Here is an 18,453-nt window from a genome sequence, read left to right as displayed (position 1 = left end):
TTCATGTGAAAACCAAGGCATAGAAAATCAGGAATTCAGATATTGGTTTTAAATTATTTCTTTTTGCAATCATAGTAACTGGGTTCAGAATAATTCTATGAACAAAGTCTATTTTGGATTCTTCTCTGTTTTCATTACTCAATAGTTCTCAAAACTGGCTGATAGCTTATTACCATTAGAAGTAGAATGCCATGTGGATTACTACTGACTCCACCCAACCCCTAGCACTTAGATGTCCAGCCCAGAATTCAACTTTGTTCCAGAATTTAGAATCACACCCAGGGCTCTGTACTAAAGCAATAAAATTAAGGAAAGGAAAGACAAGAGAAGGTGTTTTCCTAAACTCTCAGGTTAAATAAGAAATTCCATTGTTTGTTTCTCATGAGGCGTACCCAAGATGTTGTAAAAAATTCATCGATAGCCTAAAACGAGATTTCCTGTTGACTTCTGGGTTCTTCAAGATAGGTTTTTAATCAGTTGATCTATATTAGCCTTCAGTAAAGAAAGTATTGAGGCTGACAGGTCAAAGAAATGCCTCACAGTCTCTTGGTAATAATCACTGCCCACCATCAACTAAAATGTAGTCACTCTTATGCCAGTTGTGAAAATTTTTTACTCCCTTTTCTAGGACAGACTAGCAAACCTTTGAGTGTCTAATGTACATCTTCCTATGATCATCTCTTTTCCTCCAGGAAAAAATTTCTGCATTGAAAAAGCAAGCCAATCACATTGTTCAGCAGGCTCAGAGAGAACAAGATCATTTTGTGAAAGAAAAGAATAATTTAATAATGATGTTGCAAAGAGTAAGTATTTCCTTTTCAGCACTGGCTACAGTAAAACATAGGTTCCAAATTCAGGGAAATTGCCCCCTTTAAAGTAAACACCTTTTAATAGTGAATGTCTATACAATTTAAGGAAGATTTTTTTGTACTTTTGTATTTAATCCTCCACATTCATAAGCTGATACTCTGAACTATTAACTAGCATTCAGAAAATAAGCAAGGATGTTTTCTTCATGCTTTTTTCACATTGTAAAAATCTTAACGATGGAAAGTCTATATTTTTAAATGATTATTTTCCTCTTTTTTAAAAAAGTCCTACCATTCATCAAATAGTTAAAATGCATTCTAACACCAATTTAGGGTGAACTTAAGGAAAAATGTCCTTTTTACTACTGTCAAATATTTTGGCCCAGCTGATCTGGTGTTTTGAACTCCAGTTATTTGTGCATGGGTCTTTCTAGCAAATGTCACATTGCATTTAGTTTGAATTAATTGGGTAGGTAGAAACTCCATATGGTGTGGTCGAGGGGTGGCAAGATCATCCTCACCAAAGAGGCTATGTCCTCTTCTGGTCCAACACCTAAAGTGACTACCTGTAAAAGGATTTCTTTGCCCAAAGACATTGAAAAGCAAGCTGTAGCCTAACTCTCTGACATGGCCCCTGGTGTCATTTCAGCAATAAGACACCAAACGTTAAAGTTAATGGGGCTAGTCTCAGATCTGAACCCTGCATTTATGCCACTACATTAGCAATATGACACTTGGGATCATGAAAATGTGTGATAGACCGAGAATGGCATGCAGAGAAAGACCAAATCCAGAAGGAAGTATTAAAGGATGAAGCTGTACCATAGTCCCACCTAAAATAAATGAGTATTCATTACCTTCTTAGCTATTTTAGGTTAAGAAGAAAGGGGAAGGCCTGACACCGTGGCTCACGCCTACAATCCCAGCATTTTGGGAGGTTGAGGCAGCAGATCACTTGAGGCCAGGAGTTCAAGACCAGTCTGGCCAACATGGAAAAACCCTACATCTACCAAAAATACAAAAAAATTAGCTGGGCATGGTAGCACACACCTGTGATCCCTGCTACTCAGAAGGCTGAGGCAGGAGAATCACTTGAATCTGGGAGGCAGAGGTTTCAGTGAGCCAAGATCATGCCACTGCACTCCAGCCTGGGCAACAGAGCGAGACCCTGTCTCAAAAAAACAACAACAACAACAACAAAAAAGAAGACGAGAAAGGAAATAGGTCCTTCACATAGAATTATGAGCCCACTTGAGGTGCCCCAGCAGCCCGCACATATTTCTGACAACTTCCATCTTCCTCCTTTTCCTACCTCGAAGTCTGTGAATGGAGTTGTATTTTCCCTCTCTATCCCTTGCTCTGGGGATGAAATCTGTTTCCATTAGCATCCTCACTACTATTTTACCTTTGGAACACAATATTCAAAGACACAGTTTAACTTAGTGTAATATGTAGTATTTAATATTTAAAATTTTAGCCAAAAAAAGAGAAAAACTCCTAGTGATAGATTTTATAAAATGGGTAAGCACAATCACAGATATAATATTTTCCTATTAAAAAATATATAAGATACAATTAGATTGTAAAAATTGTGGTCTATAAGTATTAAGATGTTTATTTTTCTAAACTGATCTATAGGTACATTTTAATCCCGATGAAAATCCCAACAGACTTTTTTCTACAAATTGACAAGTTGATGCTAAAATTTACAGTTGATCTTCATTATTCAGGGATTCTATATTTGTGATTATGTCTACTTGCTAAAATGTATTTGTAACCTCTAAATTGATACTTGTGGCACTTTTGCAGTCATTCACAGAAATACACGGAGTGGTGAAAATTTTGAGTTGGCCAATATGCACATTACCAGCTGAGGTTGAACAAGCGAGCCTCCCGCCTTCTTGTTTTATCTCCCATACTGTAAACAAGTGTTATTTTTGTGGATTATTTAATGCCATGTTTTTACGTTTTTGTTTTTTGTTGGTGATTTGCTGCATAAAATGCCTCCCAAGCATAGTGATTAAGTGCAGTGAAGTGCTCCTAAATGCAAGAAGGCTGTGAAGTGCCCTGTGGAGAAAATATGTGTGTTAGATGAACTTCATTCATGCTGTTATAGTGTTGCTGACTGTCAGTTCAAGGTTAATGAATCAGCAATATATATCTTAATATACAAATAATAATATATAGTAGAATATGTTAATATTAATATATTATATAATGGTATATAATATAATATTAAGTAAGTGTCTTCAAACAGAAACACACATAAAACAAAGTTCAGTATTGATCAGTTGATGAAAATATTGTGACTAGAGGCTTGCAGGAACCCAACCCTGTATTTTTTTTAGGGGCAGTGGTTCAGTATTCACTAATTTCAGTGTTCGTGGCAACATTATAGAACATAGTTACCACCAATAATCAACTGCATATGAAAATGCAAAGAGCCTAGAATAACCAAAACAACTTTGAACGAGAACAAAGTTGGAGGATTTGTACTCTTATTTCAAGGTTTACTCTGGAGCCATTTAAGGCAGGGTGGTACTGCCATACAAATACACATATATTAAATAGATCAATGAAACTGAACTAGAAGTCCAAAAATGGACCCATACATATATATTGTCTTTTGATTTTTGACAAAGGCACCAAAATAAGTCTTTCAAAGAAATGGTGCTGGATCAACTGAGTCAACATGGAAAAAAAATAAACCTCAATATCATCATATGATATATGTAAATTCATTCAAGAGATATCAGAGACCTCAATATAAAAATTAAAATGATAAAGCTTCCAGAAGAAAATATAAGAGTGAAAGCACACTTTTATGGCCTCGAGTAAGCAAAAATTTTTAAAAGAAATGACAAAAGACTTGTATCCAGAACATATTAAGAACTTGTACACATCAATAATAATAGCAATACATCAATAAATTTTTTTAAAAAACAGGCAAAAGTCTTGAATAGAGATTTTACGAAAGAACATATATGAAGAACCAAAAAGTTACATGGGAAAATACTTATCATTAGTCATCAAGGAAATACGAATTAGAACAACAATTTAATTCCACCTCATAAACTAAAATGACTAAAGTTAAGGAGAGAAAATCTCAAATGTTGACAAGAATATGAAGCAACTAGAACTTTCATACGTTGCTGACTTGAGTGTAAAATATACGGTCCTTTCACAGAACTTTGTAGAAGTTTTTTTTAACATCCGTCTATGACCCAGCAACTCCACTTCTAGATGTTTACACAATATAAATGAAAACATGTCTTCATATAAAACTTGTTCAAGACTGTTTAAAGTAGCTTTTTCCATAATAGTAAACAAAACAAAACAAAACAAAACAAAACAAAACTAGAAAACCTAAATAGCCATCAATAGGAGCATGGATAAGCAAATTGTTAGGTATATTTATATAATACAGGACTCCTCAACAATAAAAAACAGTGAACTACTGATGCCTGTAACATGGAGTAAAAGAGGGCTGACACAAAAGAATGCATATTGTATGATTCCATTTATATGAAGTGGTTACATTTTATAAGTAGGCAAACACTTTATAACACAGGCAAAACTAGTGTTAAGGCCATGGAAATCAGAACAACGCTTGCTCATAATGGTGGAAGTTGACAGGTAGGGGCATGAGGAAATGATTGGGGTGACAGAAATGCTCTTTATCTTGTCTGGGATATTATTCCATTTGTTAAAACTCATAAATTTATATACTTAAGATCTATGCATTTCACTGAATGCACATTTTTTTTAATTAAAAATATTTTAGCCCCAGCCATGGCAAGGACATATATACAAATTATACCACAATAAAAAAGTGACCCATAAATGTTGCTTAATACCAAATTAATTCAAGATGAGTCATAGTCAAATGTAAAAGCTAACACCATAAAGTTCCCAAAAGAAAATATTTCACTGGGTTGTGATATTACATCATTAGATATTATGTCATCAACAACATCATGTGATATTATATAATCAACAACAATTATGTGTTACTTGGAAGGATTAAAAGAAAATTAGAAAATAATGTTTTTTTTTTTTTTGAGACGGAGTCTCGCTCTGTCACCCAGGCTAGAGTGTAGTGGCGCAATCTCGGCTCACTGCAACCTCTGCCTCCCAGGTTCACGCCATTCTCCTGCCTGAGCCTCCTGAGTAGCTGGGACTACAGGTGCCCGCCACCATGCCCAGCTAATTTTTTGTGTTTTTAGTAGAGACGGGGTTTCACCGTGTTACCCAGGGTGGTCTTGATCTCCTGACCTCATGATCCGCCTGCCTCGGCCTCCCAAAGTGCTGGGATTACAGGCATGAGCCACCACACCTGGCCTAAAATAATGTTTTTAAAATTTTATTTTTATATAAAAGTAAAAATAAAATATAAAATTTATTTCATATTTTTTATATAAAATTTTTAAATTTTTATTTTAAACACATTTTTAAATGACTCTATAAAATTTATTAGGAATTAAAGGTTATATAGCTAAGTATGTTTGGAAACAACTCATGCAGCATATCAGCTAGCAGAAGATGACCTCTAGTATACAGATTTGAAGTTTTGACTGAGTATGATGAGAAGAGATAGAAATGGGGGAAATATGTGAGAATCTGATGTTAGTCTCTAATGTAAAGTCACTGTGCTTCTCAGTTGTATCCAAGGTTGACTTTTAAGTTTAATAGGTTTTGTATTCCTTCAGGAAAAGGAGAATCTTTGTAATTTGGAAAAGAAATACTCCAGCCTCTCTGGGGGGAAAGGGTTTCCCGTTAACCCCAATACTTTAAAAGAGGTAAGTTATGATTTTTACATGTCACTTTATGTTGCCTTAGAAATCAGGAGATGTATCTCAGCTTTATGTGATTAGCTGAATAATAAAAATATTAACTCGAAGGACCTGTGAAAGCACTCAGTGCTTGGATGGTTTCCCTGCCTTTCATTATGTATGCTTTGAGGATTTCAGAGATTATCCTTGTGTCTAATGCAGATGCACATTGTGTGTGTGTGTATGTGTGTGTGTGTGTGTGTGTGTGTGTGTCTACTTTGCTGGGCAGTGACATTGTGGGTTAATTTGGCGTTTCAAAAACTTGAAGATCCAGACCAAGATGAGTCTTAAATTCCCCTTTTTCCTTCCTGAGTCTCCTTTCTCCCTCCCCTCTCTTATTTTGCTTCTCCTTCTCCTGAGTCTTATAGAACATGAAAATGCCTACAAACATTTTAGAAGGTGGTCTGGTTTCTTTCTTTTTCCTATTTCCCCACCCCCGCAACTGTTGTTTCTGCCACTTTCCCCTCTAAACTGGAAAGTCCTATTTACAGTAAACTGTACATACTCTTTCTCTCCAATATCCACCTTTCCCCAGTCCCCATCACCACTTTGCCCACCAGATATCTTAAAGAGCTACACTGCCATGCTGGGAGAATATTTTAACTCTAATTTGGAAAATTATAACTGAGAAAAAAATAGTTTATGTATATATATTTTTTGAGATGGAGTCTTACTGTGTCACCCAGGCTGGAGTGCAGTGGCATGATCTCAGCTCACTGCAACCTCCACCTCCTGGGTTCAAGCAATTCTCCTGTCTCAGCCTCCTGAGTAGCTGGGACTACAGGTACCCGCCACCACACCCGACTGATTTTTGTATTTTTAGTAGAGATGGGGTTTCACTATATTGGTCAGGCTGGTCTCAAACTCCTGATCGCAGGTGATCTGCCTGCCTTGGCCTCCCAAAGTGCCGGGATTATAGGCATGAGCCACCGTGCCCAGCCTATATTTATATTCCTTATATTTATTGTTTTTCTAAAAAGCTAAAAGAAAAGCTTGCTTCTACTTAAGTGTTTGCATAATCAAAAAAACCCTTTAGACAGTGGAGTTAGGGCTCTTACATAGAAAATATTTTTGTGTGTATATGAAGCAAAATGCTCATCACAATAATAAGTGTGACTATATGTGTACCTCAGAAGCATTTTGTGAAATATTTCTTCCAAAGCTTTATTAGATCATTCAGTTTCATAGTTTTTTTTCATTATTCGGAACATGGAACTGTCAGGTTCAATGAACAAAGCGTGGTTGTGAATGGAACGTCATGGCCTAAGACAATGTTAGCAAGGTGGGTAAGGGCGCAGGTCTTGTGAGTCTGTTAAAGAAATATGGTCTATTTCATGTGTGATGGGAGGCCTTTAAGTGGTTTTAAGCAGGGAAGTGACATTTGCTATCCATTTGTTAAAGATCACTCTGGGCTGCTCTGTGACTACTGGATCATAAAGAGTAAGAGAAGGAGACACAGGGAAATTGTTGTGGAGATGATTGCAGTAGCATAGGCTAGAGATGCTCGTGGCTTGAATTGGAGGATGGCAGAGAGATGGAAGGAGTTAGCTGGATTAGCAGGTATTTTGAAGGTAGAGTTAACAGTTCTTGCTGATAGATTGGATGCTGGGATGAAGTAAATAAAGGAAGGTGTCCGGAATCATGCCATTATTCCAGTTTGAATAATGAAGTAGATAGTAAGCACCTTTTAGTGAGATAGGGAAGACTTGGGAAGGAATTGTTTAAGAGGGAAGATTTGGAGTTGACTCTGGACATACAGAATTTGAAGAGCTTGTGGCATCCAGATGAATTAGATGGGCTCTAAAGTCTTTTCGTCTCCTAATAGAAGAATGAAGTCTTTCCTTTTCTGTTAATGAGTTGGTCTTTATTTCCTGCAGACATTCTGATGTCAAAAGCACATTTAGTTCGTTTTATTATTGTTGTGTATCTGCAACTCTTCTGCTTGTTGAGTACAACAATGAGTTGCTATGAGAACACCTGGCAATTCTTGTGCTGTGTGTTCACTTTCCTGTACAAAGCAGACTTGACTCACAAGATGTTTTTCTTTTTTTTTCTTCTGCTCTCTCTTTCATTCTCTCTCCTTTTTCTTTTTTAAAGGGGTGACTGATTTATAACCTCTTTTAAAGACCTCCCAGGTTTTAAAGCAGTTTACATTTTTGAAGCAATTAATTAAATTGTATGGTTTATGACTCATATAAATAGTTAAAACTTGGCTTCAAAACAGTCTACTATTAACTGAGCAAAAGAAAAACTCAAAATTGTTCATTTTCTTTCTGATTCAGTATTACATATTGAATGAATTGACCTATTTGACTACTTATTTTCTTCAGTTTAACATTATAAAACTTTACGTGATATCTATCCTGCCTTCTGAAGTGCAAGTCTCTGACACATCCAATTTATAAACAATTCAACTCTAGCATTCTCCACTTTGTTATCAACCCTTTCAAGGTTTTTACCAAAAATCAAGGTTTTTTATTTTTCAGCCTAAAATTTGTAAAAGGATTGATGGACTCATGGAAGAATCTTTGTGTCAAATTTAACTCAATTTCAGCTTTAAAAGAGAGATGTTATTTTATACAGCTTTTTCACACTGTTTTATTGGGGTGGTGAAAATCATAATTGGTTTGTATAATTACTTTCCATGAAAATTGACAAGTGCCTTTTCCACAGATTCAGGAGTTCTGCTTCTCAGATATTTTGATCCATGGGTATTTTCTCTAAGCTGAAGCCAGAACTGAGTTATTGAGTTCAAAAGTAATTGGAAATTCTCTGTCCTATGGGTAGAGATGGGGATTAGGGAGGCTGCCTTGAATTGAAACATACCCTGGTTGCAACTCTACCTTAGGACTCTATGTGTGTGTGTGTGTGTGTGTGTGTCTGTGTGTCTGTGTGTGTTTGTGCATGCACACATTTGTTTTGTTAGGGAAGGCTCACCTGCATGAAAGGACAGTGTTATTTTTATTCTCATTTGGTTGAGATGCCCAAAAGCTAGAACCCACTATAAATAATTACTGTTTTAAAAATGTTTTCTTAGTTTAAAACCCAGTAGCCCTCAGCCCATTTTCCTCACACTTTGATTCATCAGGAAACAGAAATGGTGAAAATCTGAGAATGAAGATTTGTGGAAAAGGTTCTTTAATTAGGGAATGAGTGATTGCATTGTCAATTTTACATCTTGGATTTTTTGGTGTGCTATTACTTTAAATGTATATGTTGTTGACAACCTTAATCCATCAACAGAATGAATGCTGATACTTCTGGATATTTTAAAATAGAAGATTTGGGGTTATTTATAATACAGTTATCTTGATTTCATCAGAAAAATTATGTTTAATACTTAGAATGCCAATTTTCAAGATTAAGCAATGTAAATCCATTTTAATTGCTGATTATTCCTTTAATGAAACATTTGATAATACCACAGATATCTGGCTGTGCCGCTCTAAGCTAACTTCATTGTACTGGGAAAATTAATACTCTCGCATGCCTCAGCTTTTGCTTTCTTTGTGTTTAACTTCTGAATTCCTCCTTTTAGGGCTATATCAGTGTAAATGAGATTAATGAGCCATGTGGCAATTCCACGAATCTATCCCCTTCCACTCAGTTTCCTGCTGATGCTGATGCTGTTGCCACTGAGCCTGCCACAGCTGTGCTGGCGAGCCAGCCACAGAGTAAAGAGGTGTGTAGGCATGACGTTTCATTCATTCACTGCTTTTCTTCATGTCGGAAATTAACCCACGGCCAACTGAAAATGAGGTCCACGAGAGCGTGCATGACAAATGTATATCTGTTTGGCCAGAGGGGTAGGGTAAGGCTGAGTTTATAAAGTATACCAATTTGGGGGTAATGCTCTACCAATAAAAAATTCTAGAAACCGTGAAATTTATGCTACAGAGTGGAGTACTAGGAGAAGTAACTCAAAGAAATATGTTGTATGTCTTAGCACTCTAACTCAACTTAGTTTTCTTATAAATTAAAAAGCCTTTCTAAAATTGTTGATTTGAATTGCCTCTTCAGTTTGACTTTGTTTTTGATTTTGTTTTGTAACATGGATGCTTTTAAATATTAGGCCTTTTAAAAGCCTTCTAAGGGAGGGGCCAATAATAATAAATTAAAATATCTTCAGTGATCCAAGTCACTTACAGTGTGTGATTTTAATAAGAGGCTAAATTGAAAGATATTGCCCATCAATTGTAACTTCTTAATTAAAATATAACAAACAGAACAAACTATCAATTTCATTTCTATGTCTTATTCTTTCATTTCATGTGGACACATATATACCTTTTCTTTCTCCCATAAAGCAAAGATCACCTGTCTATTCTGGATTTGTGTTTCCTTCCACCCTTTCTCCTCATCCTATCACTCAACATACATCAGCCCCATGGCTTGAATTCATGGCTACATCTGTCAATCCTTTACCTTTAAATGACACACCTCCTCCTCTACCAGCTAAGAAACACAGAAGGCAGCAGCAGCAGCAGGAGCAACAGGTAATTAGGAACTGGAATTTAGAGTTTGGGAATGTTATTTTGACAACAAAGTTACTTATGTGGAATCTTTTCTTCTACTTTCCCAAAGGCATTTTTAAAAAGGCAAGTTGCATACTTCTCTGATTTTTTTTTTTTCCTCTTAAGAACATTTAGTGTGTTCTAAGAGTGTTAGAACTGTTGTAAGGTTTTGATACCTTGAGTGTCCCCTACTGGCTTTTATATGTTTGAGCACTTTTTATACCCTCATCTTTCAGTTACCATTCAACAAAAATATTGCAACTTATCTCAGATAGTTCTCAAAATACTAGCAAGCATTTCCATAAAATCTATAGTATAAAGAGTTATGTTGTCAACACAAAATATTTTTATTGTACATAGTTGAAACCATAATAGACGTCATTCCCTTGTTACTGTGTCAGAATTTGTTAAACATTTTACTCCCTTAATCAGAGTACCTTTGTTTCAATCTGTTTTATAAATTTGTGTATCTCTTTACATCCTTCTAATGATCCCATGAAGTAAAAATTATCTCCATATTAAAGTTTTGGGAACTGAGGCTCAGTGAGGTTAAGTAGCTTGTCCAAGGTCACACCACTAGTAGTGCATTTGGTCCATAAATCTAGTTTTTATTCACCAGATTTTTAAATAAATAATTTTTTATTCTAAATGTTGCCTTCCTTTTAGAACACTCAGAGTATATCGATGCTTGGGTATTCCAAAAAAAAATCTGTTTCGAGACTTCCTTTCGATGATAGTCAAATACCTACAGGAATTTGGCACCAAAAGATTCTAAGGAGTCATTGTGCTGATGTAGGCGAGCTCTGGTTGGTCATGCTTAGCCCTTACGTTTCTTGAAGGTATCTTTACCATCAATTACCATATGTTAAAGGACTATATCTCTCACTGCCTTAAGGTTACTGCCACCTGGGCTGATATGAAAGGATATTGGTGAAAGGTGGATGAAATAAGTTATGTATACAAGGAAGAAACAAGGAGAATGGAAGACCTAAATGCCTTCAATTTTGATGTTAGGTTTATTTCTTTAACAACTTCATTCAAGACATCTCTAGTAGCAAAACAATCACAGTTTACAAACCTGCTGTTTTCTGTCAAATTTCAGTTAGACTGTGTTTTCATTGGGGTTTCTTTTCTATTTTATTAAGCTACCATTATGGAATGTTGGAAAGTTATGAACTTCAGAATTTATAATATTTGGTCATAGTGGGAGCTAGATCGAAGTGTTCTGATGTTGTTTTTCTATCTAAAAGGAGCATTAGTCAGCCAGACTGCAAAGTATTATTATCATCTTAGTATGGACTACCTGGCCATGAATTCTAGCTCTGCCGCTTTCCAGCTACATGACTTTGGCCAAGTTTATTTCACCTCTCTGCACCCCAGATTTCTCATCTGTAATACAGAGATAGTAATAGTACCTACCTCACAGGATTATTATAATAATTTAATGAGATAACATATATAAACCATCATACCTGGCACATAGCTCTTAATAAATTCATTAGCTAGTATAAACAGTTAATTATAAAGTTAAAATGCAGATTTTTATTATTGGCATATTTGAAGACTGTTTATAAATTTGGTAACTCAGTATAAATTTGGTAACTCAAATTTGCATTAATTTTTGTGCATTTCAAAAGCATGAGCTTTTAAAATGACTTTAAAATGATCAGACCTAAAAAATCTTTAATTAAGAAATCACTTTACTATATATATATTTATGTTTTATTTCTTTAAGAAAATAAAGCAATGTTAAGATTTAGTGAAGCTAAGTGGTGGGAATATGAATATCTCTTAAATTATCCTCTATTCTTATCTATATGTTTCAAATATATTTCAGCAAAAATTTTTTTGAGCTCATTTTTGTGTTTTTTCTTTCTTTTTTTATTTCCATAGTTTTGGGGGGAACAGGTAGGGTTTGGTTACGTGCATAAGTTCTCTAGTGGTGATTTCTGAGATTTTGGTGCACCCATCACTTGAACAAGAAATCATTTTATTATTAAAGACATTTCTAGGGGGAGGCCAAGAAAAATTTGAGTAAGTTTCAAGTGGACAAAAATCTTGTTTTAGAAATCTGAAAAAATAGTCCATTAGAGGATTTTTAAATATGAGAGATTACTGTAGGGGCTCCTTGGCCAAAATCTTTTTAAAAAGTAACCTAGAATGATGGCTTTTAGGGAAACTTTATGTGGATTTGGAGTGTGTTTATGTGACTGAAATATTATTACAACTTTCAAACAACTTCCCTATTTACTCGCTTTTTCTCTTTTTCTCCTTTTCCCCCTTTCTTGTCCTCTTCTCACTGGTATCTGTGTCATCACACAGAACTGCCCGGAAGGGGAGAAAGTGCTTACGTGCTTTGTCCACTGGCTGTTCTGCCATCCACATGGCAACCATCATAATAATTTGTAAGTTGTCCTGAGGCCCCAAGGCCGCAGGCACTACAGAAGTGAAAGGTGGAATTTTTTAAAGATTTCTAGGTTCATCATAAATTCCTACAGTGTTTAGTATCTAATCAAATACTAGCTCAAATCTATCAGCGAACACAGTATATGTTGAATAACTTTAAGAAAAATTCTGTTAAAATTCCAATTTTTTTCATAAGTGCATAATTCTTCATTTCTTTAGTCACCTATTACAGTTAGTCAAGTTTTGCTATTTTGCTTTGCATTTGCATTTAAAGCACTTTAGAAGTCTGGAAGAAAGGAAAAAACAGCATAAAGAAGGCCTCTATCTGAGTGATACTTTGCCTCGAAAGAAAACCACATCTTCCATCTCCCCACATTTCAGCAGTGCTACTATGGGGAGAAGCATCACCCCAAAGGTAGGACCTGGGAGAAACCACGGGCTTCCCATTCCATGAGTCTTCTTGTCATTATATTCACTGATGTGTAAAGGCCTTTAAAGAAAAGTGCTAAATAATAAATCATTACATTTACTTGTTAGGCAGACATCAGGACTAAATCGCATTTTCTACCTGTTCAGAGGACATCTGAAATTGTATGCTCTGGGGCCAAAGAACATACTTCAGGGTATTTTCTACCAGCACAACCCAGGCGATGAGTGGCATTCACTTACATGATGGACTTCCATGGCTGCATCCCACATCTGGAGATAAGATAGGATATAGCCTCTGTGTTCCAGGAATAACAGCAACAAATATTTATTCAGACATTTTCATGTAGCTGGCACTGGGCTGAGCCTTTTATGTGGATTGCTTCATTTGAAAATCCAGCAGCACTAGATAGTAGACTACTGATTATTATTCCAGTTGTATGTATGGATAAACTGAGGTGTATAAGGCTAAGTGACTAACCAAGGAGCCCTCAGCTGGTATGTAGTGGAGTGGAATGTGAACCTATGCCATCTGACGCCCGCCCAAGCTCTCCCTCAGGTTCTGCCAACATGCCTGAGGGGATCATTGTGGCAAGAGAAGAGGCAGGTGTGAAGGAGGTTCTGAATGAGACAGACTTTTGAGCCCTTCCCCTGCCCTTAATCAGAGTAAATTTGTTTTAATCTGTTTTATACATTGTGTTTCAAGTATATTTTATCTACATGAAGGATTTTGCTATTTTTAAAAAATGCTAAAACCATTAGGGTGTTAATAGATTTATTCAGTTTCAGCCCACCGCATAACAGAGGATAAATAAAAATGGGTGCATTTGTAACAAGAGTAGCTCTTCCCTGTTCTTTTGCATGGTGTGCATGCATTCTTGGCCCTGCATCTGCCCTCTGCTCCTTATGCATGAAGAACTTTCAGCCATTCTTTCAGGTGATTTTGGACAGTGTCTTCCCCAACTGTCTTCACTTTTGGAATTGCTGCTGTTGGAGGAAGTGCTTTGATATTGCGACTACCCTGGAACTTCTCGGGAGGGCCAGTAACTGGCCTTTACCACTTAGCATCAACAAATGAAATACAAAGACTTACCTTCTCCGCCCTGTACACTTAGATAGGAGCTTTGGAAACAGGGATGTGGCCATTTCCTAAAGGTCCATTCAGCCTGCAGCTTGCCTGAAGTACTCCCTCCTGCTTCCCGCAGGCCCACCTGCCCCTAGGACAGAGTAACAGCTGTGGAAGTGTGCTCCCTCCCTCACTGGCAGCCGTGGCCAAAGACTCAGAATCTCGGAGGATGCTCAGAGGTACGTACCTTTTAAATCAAATGTCATGGCCTTTTGTTAAGCATTAGAATTCTTCAGGAGGAGGAAGTGAGAACAGGGGTAGGGATGATTAGAGGAGAGATCAACCAAAGGCCTAATTTTACTCTTAATGTGTTCTCTTTCAGGAGGGATATATAACTTTTCCTATTTATACATATAGCTGGTACATTTTGAACATTCCCATTGTACTTTATAGATTTGATAGAACTCTGAAACCAGAAAGACCCCTAGAGAATTACTAACCTTCCCCTTCGATTAATAGAAAGAAAAGAGAGACCAGTGAGATCCAAGGAGATTACCAGGGCACTTAATCAAGATCACTCACCTGGGTTGTGTCTGAGCCGCTATGTCAAATGAACCTTGTGCCGAAGAATCATTGAGCTGACACGGCAAATATAGCATTAGTGGCCCAGAACAGAATTCTTATAGGCCTTTTAATGTAGATTTGAGCTTTTATACTTCATAGTTGTTATGTTTCAGGTAGACTTTGACTCTCAGCAATTTTTTTTGTAGTAATACATTACATTTATAATGGGATTCTCAGATAGTCTTCATGGGGCTAGAAGAAATTACTGTAACGTAGTTCCAGGGCTAAGCTTCTTGTTGAGAGGATTAGATTTCTTGTGTTAACACAATAGTTTAAGTCAATAAGTTACATTGCCCTAACTTTTGAGCAGGCACGATGCTAGGTACCAAGAAAGCAAATGAATGATAGGAAGCTTGCCTTTGTAATGTTTATAGTCTATTGAGGAAGAAAGACACAGAACAGATGATTTCAATAAAATGTGGTAAATGAAATAATGGCGGTATGCCCAGGATATAAATGGAAATGCTTTGGGTATGGCAGGCATTTGGCCTTCAAATACATTCAGGCAGTGATGGGATTCAAATCCTCCCCTCTAAGCAGGCTGGAATTCGATTCTAGCTGTTTGGCCTCTCTGCCAATGGTACTGAGAGATAACACTGGTTTTCCATCAGGGGAAAATATGTATACACACACACACATATACGTACATATACACACACACACACGCACGTATATATAATACATATATACTACATATACATACATAAATTTATATATATGTGCACATAATGTGTATTGTGTATGTATATATGATATATATATATATATCACTGGAACGAGGTTTTCAAATCATTACTAAAGGCGATTTAAAAATTAAAGGGTATAGTATTCATAATAGGTTTATAATGTGTAAGAGACGTTTGCAGTGGTAATATTTGAATCAAATACCCTGATTGAACTATTTTATTTTCTTTGCCATAATTTCTTAATAAGCTAAACATATTCTTTTAATATTTATAAATAATAAACATAAATGAGTCTATTTTGGCTCTCATTTATCACTGTTAAGTTGTGGGTCAAGTCTATTTGCTGTTGAAACATTTTTCTGTAATATTTACATATAAATATTTGAGACAAGGTCTCACTCTGTTGTCCAGACTGGAATGCAGTGGTGTGTGATTATAGCTTACTGCAAACTCTGCCTCCTAGGTTCAAGTGATCCTCCCACCTCAGCCTCCCAAGTAAGCTGGAACTATAGTTGTGTGCTACCACACCTGGCTGATTTTTGTATTTTTTGGCAGAGATGGGTTTTTGTCATGTTTCCCAGGATGGTCTCGACCTCCTGGGCTCCAGTGATCTCCCACCTTGGCCTCCCAAAGTGCTGGGATTACAGGCATGTATTAGACTTCTTTTTAAATAAATTTTTTCCCACCGTCGGAAGACATCAAAGCTTAGATTGGCCACAACACCAACAAAGACCATTAAGCATTTTAATGTACTTCAGTGTTTAAGAGAAAGAGCAAGCATTTGGGAAAGAGGATGGGATCACAAATTACTATACTCCATGTTAAAAGTATTTTCTTGCCAGGTTTGGTGGCTCATGCCTGTACTCTCAGCACCTTGGGAGGCTGAGGAGGGAAGATTGCTTAAGAATTTGAGACCAGCCTGGGCAACATAGTGAGATCCCATCTCTACAAGTAATTTAAAAATTAGCCGGGCGTGGTGGCATGCACCTGTGGTCCCCACCACTCAGGAGGCTGAGGTAGGAGGATCGCTTGAGCCTGGGAGTCAAGGCTGTAGTGAGCTGCCATCATGCCACTACGCTATAGGCTAGGCAACAGAGCAAGACCCTGTCTCAAAAAATAAATTAATAAATAAAAGTATTTTCTCAAAGAGTAAGAAAAACTAGACCTTTATAGTAAATAAATAGATTTGCAAAACTCAAGAGCCATTAACATTACCATTTAAGAGGATTTTGTGAGACTATGGTGAAACCGAGGGAAGGTTTGATCTCAGTTATTCTAATCTGTTTTCCCCTGAAGTAATGGGAATCCCATGCCAGTTTCACAGAGGAAAACTGAGCTAATTCCCTTAGGCCACATTACTGATGTTCCCGCTGAAAATCAAATCTGTCTTTGATTTGTCTTTTGTGCTCTTGTTCTTTATTGATATGTCCTTTATGCAGCTGAGAAGACTGCAACTTCAGTCTTTCTCTGCTGTAACTGTAAAGTGCTGTTCCTCTTGAAGAGTTTCATGTAATTCTGATGGGGCAGCTTCTGAGGAAATAGAGAACCATTATATGCATGTTGGTCCAAGGAGATGTGTTCTGAAAAGACAGCCTGCTGCCTTTGGCTCCCCTTCCCAGAGGAGGAGAAGTCAGGGTCTATAGTTCTTTGAGCCCCAGCAGACTGTAAAACTGGCAGGATTTTCTACACAGCCCAAACTGGTGGCTCACAAAAAAACCAGGAGGGATGGATCATAATTTCATTTAGAATTGTTTGACTAGCACTTGTTAACTTTATTAAAATAGCAAATACAAGTAAAATTCTATGGTTTTGAAAAAAATTATACCTGGCATATTTTCATTAACTCACATTTAGTAGACTTAATCATCTTTTAAACTTACACAATTAACTTAAACACACCTTTTTTTGCTGCTATTCGTAATGGATACATCAAGGATGATGGTGTAAGTATAAGCCTTACTCAATCAGCACTGTTAATAGAACTGACAGTGTGAGTCGTGCAAAGAACTTTGAGAGGAGAGTTTAAAACAGAGAGCTGAGAAACTCAGCTTCTGAAGTTGGAATGGTTATTGGCTTTTGAACAACTTGTGAACTATTCCTTTGGCAGCTTTAGAATGAATGAAATCTTTGTCCTTTTGTTTTTGTTAAATACAGGAAAGTCCAAGAAAGGTATGACAACCTCCTTGTGTGGTGTTTTTGTTTCCAGCAAATATTGAAAGGTCATTGTCAAGTCATGTTTAAGAAATGATCAGATTTAACACTGTGCAGTGGTGGATTTTTAGTCTAATGACTATTTCTTTTACACAATAGAGAAAAATTGTTGCACATTTGCAAGAAACACAATGCTGGGTGCAGCTGCTGTTCATTCATTGGCAGCTGCATGACCCTCTTTGTTTTGGCTTTTAATCGCAAGGTCAGACCCTGCAGGAAACATGAGTGCTGTGGAAGCATTGTTTTGTAAGATTCAGAATCTATATGAAGAGAATAGAGGGTATTGTGATGTATATGAGCTAAGTGTAAACCACGATTCTCCTTTATCAAGGACAGGTATAAATAAGGCAGGCTACAGTCAAAGGATGAAAGGATTTAGGAAGCTCCTACTTATTCATTTCATTGGAGCCTGTTTTCTAAGAAAGACTTAGTGGAGAGTGAAGTATAGTTTAAATGATTGGCTTGAATAAGTAAGATGGTTATTTCCTGTGGCTAGGTGGTAGAGATGTAGGATGTTAGACGATGTGTTATAAAACTTGATTAACTGTGCTTCAGATAATTGAATGGCATTTTACAAACCTGAGCTCTTAAAAACTATTTGCTATTGTCTGTTTGGAAAAAGAATTGTTTGACAGATATAATCTGTTTTTATTCTTCCTATTTTCTGGTTGATGAATATGTGTGAAAGATTTATTTGTCTTGTGACAATCTTTTTTGACTATGCATGTATCAATTTTTTTTAAGGTTTCTTGAGTTTTTCTCTGTAAACTTAGATTTAATCTGAAACTGTGAACATCATACCTTGTTAATTTGATATTGTAACTAACACCATCAATGAGTGCATGTTGGAAGTGTTGTATGTTTTTCCTGCCCCCTTAT

The 18,453-nt window shown here is 36.5% G+C and overlaps 1 protein-coding gene across 15 annotated transcripts in view; it reads left to right on the top strand.

Annotated features, from left to right (window-relative positions):
- Positions 1-18,453, top strand: part of PHLDB2 (pleckstrin homology like domain family B member 2) — a 234,604-nt gene that overhangs the window by 197,998 nt on the left and 18,153 nt on the right. For 5 of the 15 annotated variants that reach the window (XM_063721783.1, XM_063721781.1, XM_063721777.1 and 2 more), the window contains 5 exons: positions 693-803; positions 5,519-5,608; positions 9,180-9,323; positions 12,836-12,976; positions 14,193-14,292. In XM_063721783.1, coding sequence (XP_063577853.1) covers positions 693-803; positions 5,519-5,608; positions 9,180-9,323; positions 12,836-12,976; positions 14,193-14,292 — 586 coding nt within the window. The remainder of the gene's footprint in view (positions 1-692; positions 804-5,518; positions 5,609-9,179; positions 9,324-12,835; positions 12,977-14,192; positions 14,293-18,453) is intronic. The other 10 variants (XM_063721787.1, XM_063721785.1, XM_063721784.1 and 7 more) reach the window with 3 other exon arrangements.

This window comes from Pongo abelii, chromosome 2 (genome assembly GCF_028885655.2).
Source record: "Pongo abelii isolate AG06213 chromosome 2, NHGRI_mPonAbe1-v2.0_pri, whole genome shotgun sequence".
NCBI lineage: Eukaryota > Metazoa > Chordata > Mammalia > Primates > Hominidae > Pongo > Pongo abelii.
The sequence above is the reverse complement of the archived record's forward strand: the minus strand, read 5'-3'. Positions and strand labels throughout refer to the sequence as shown.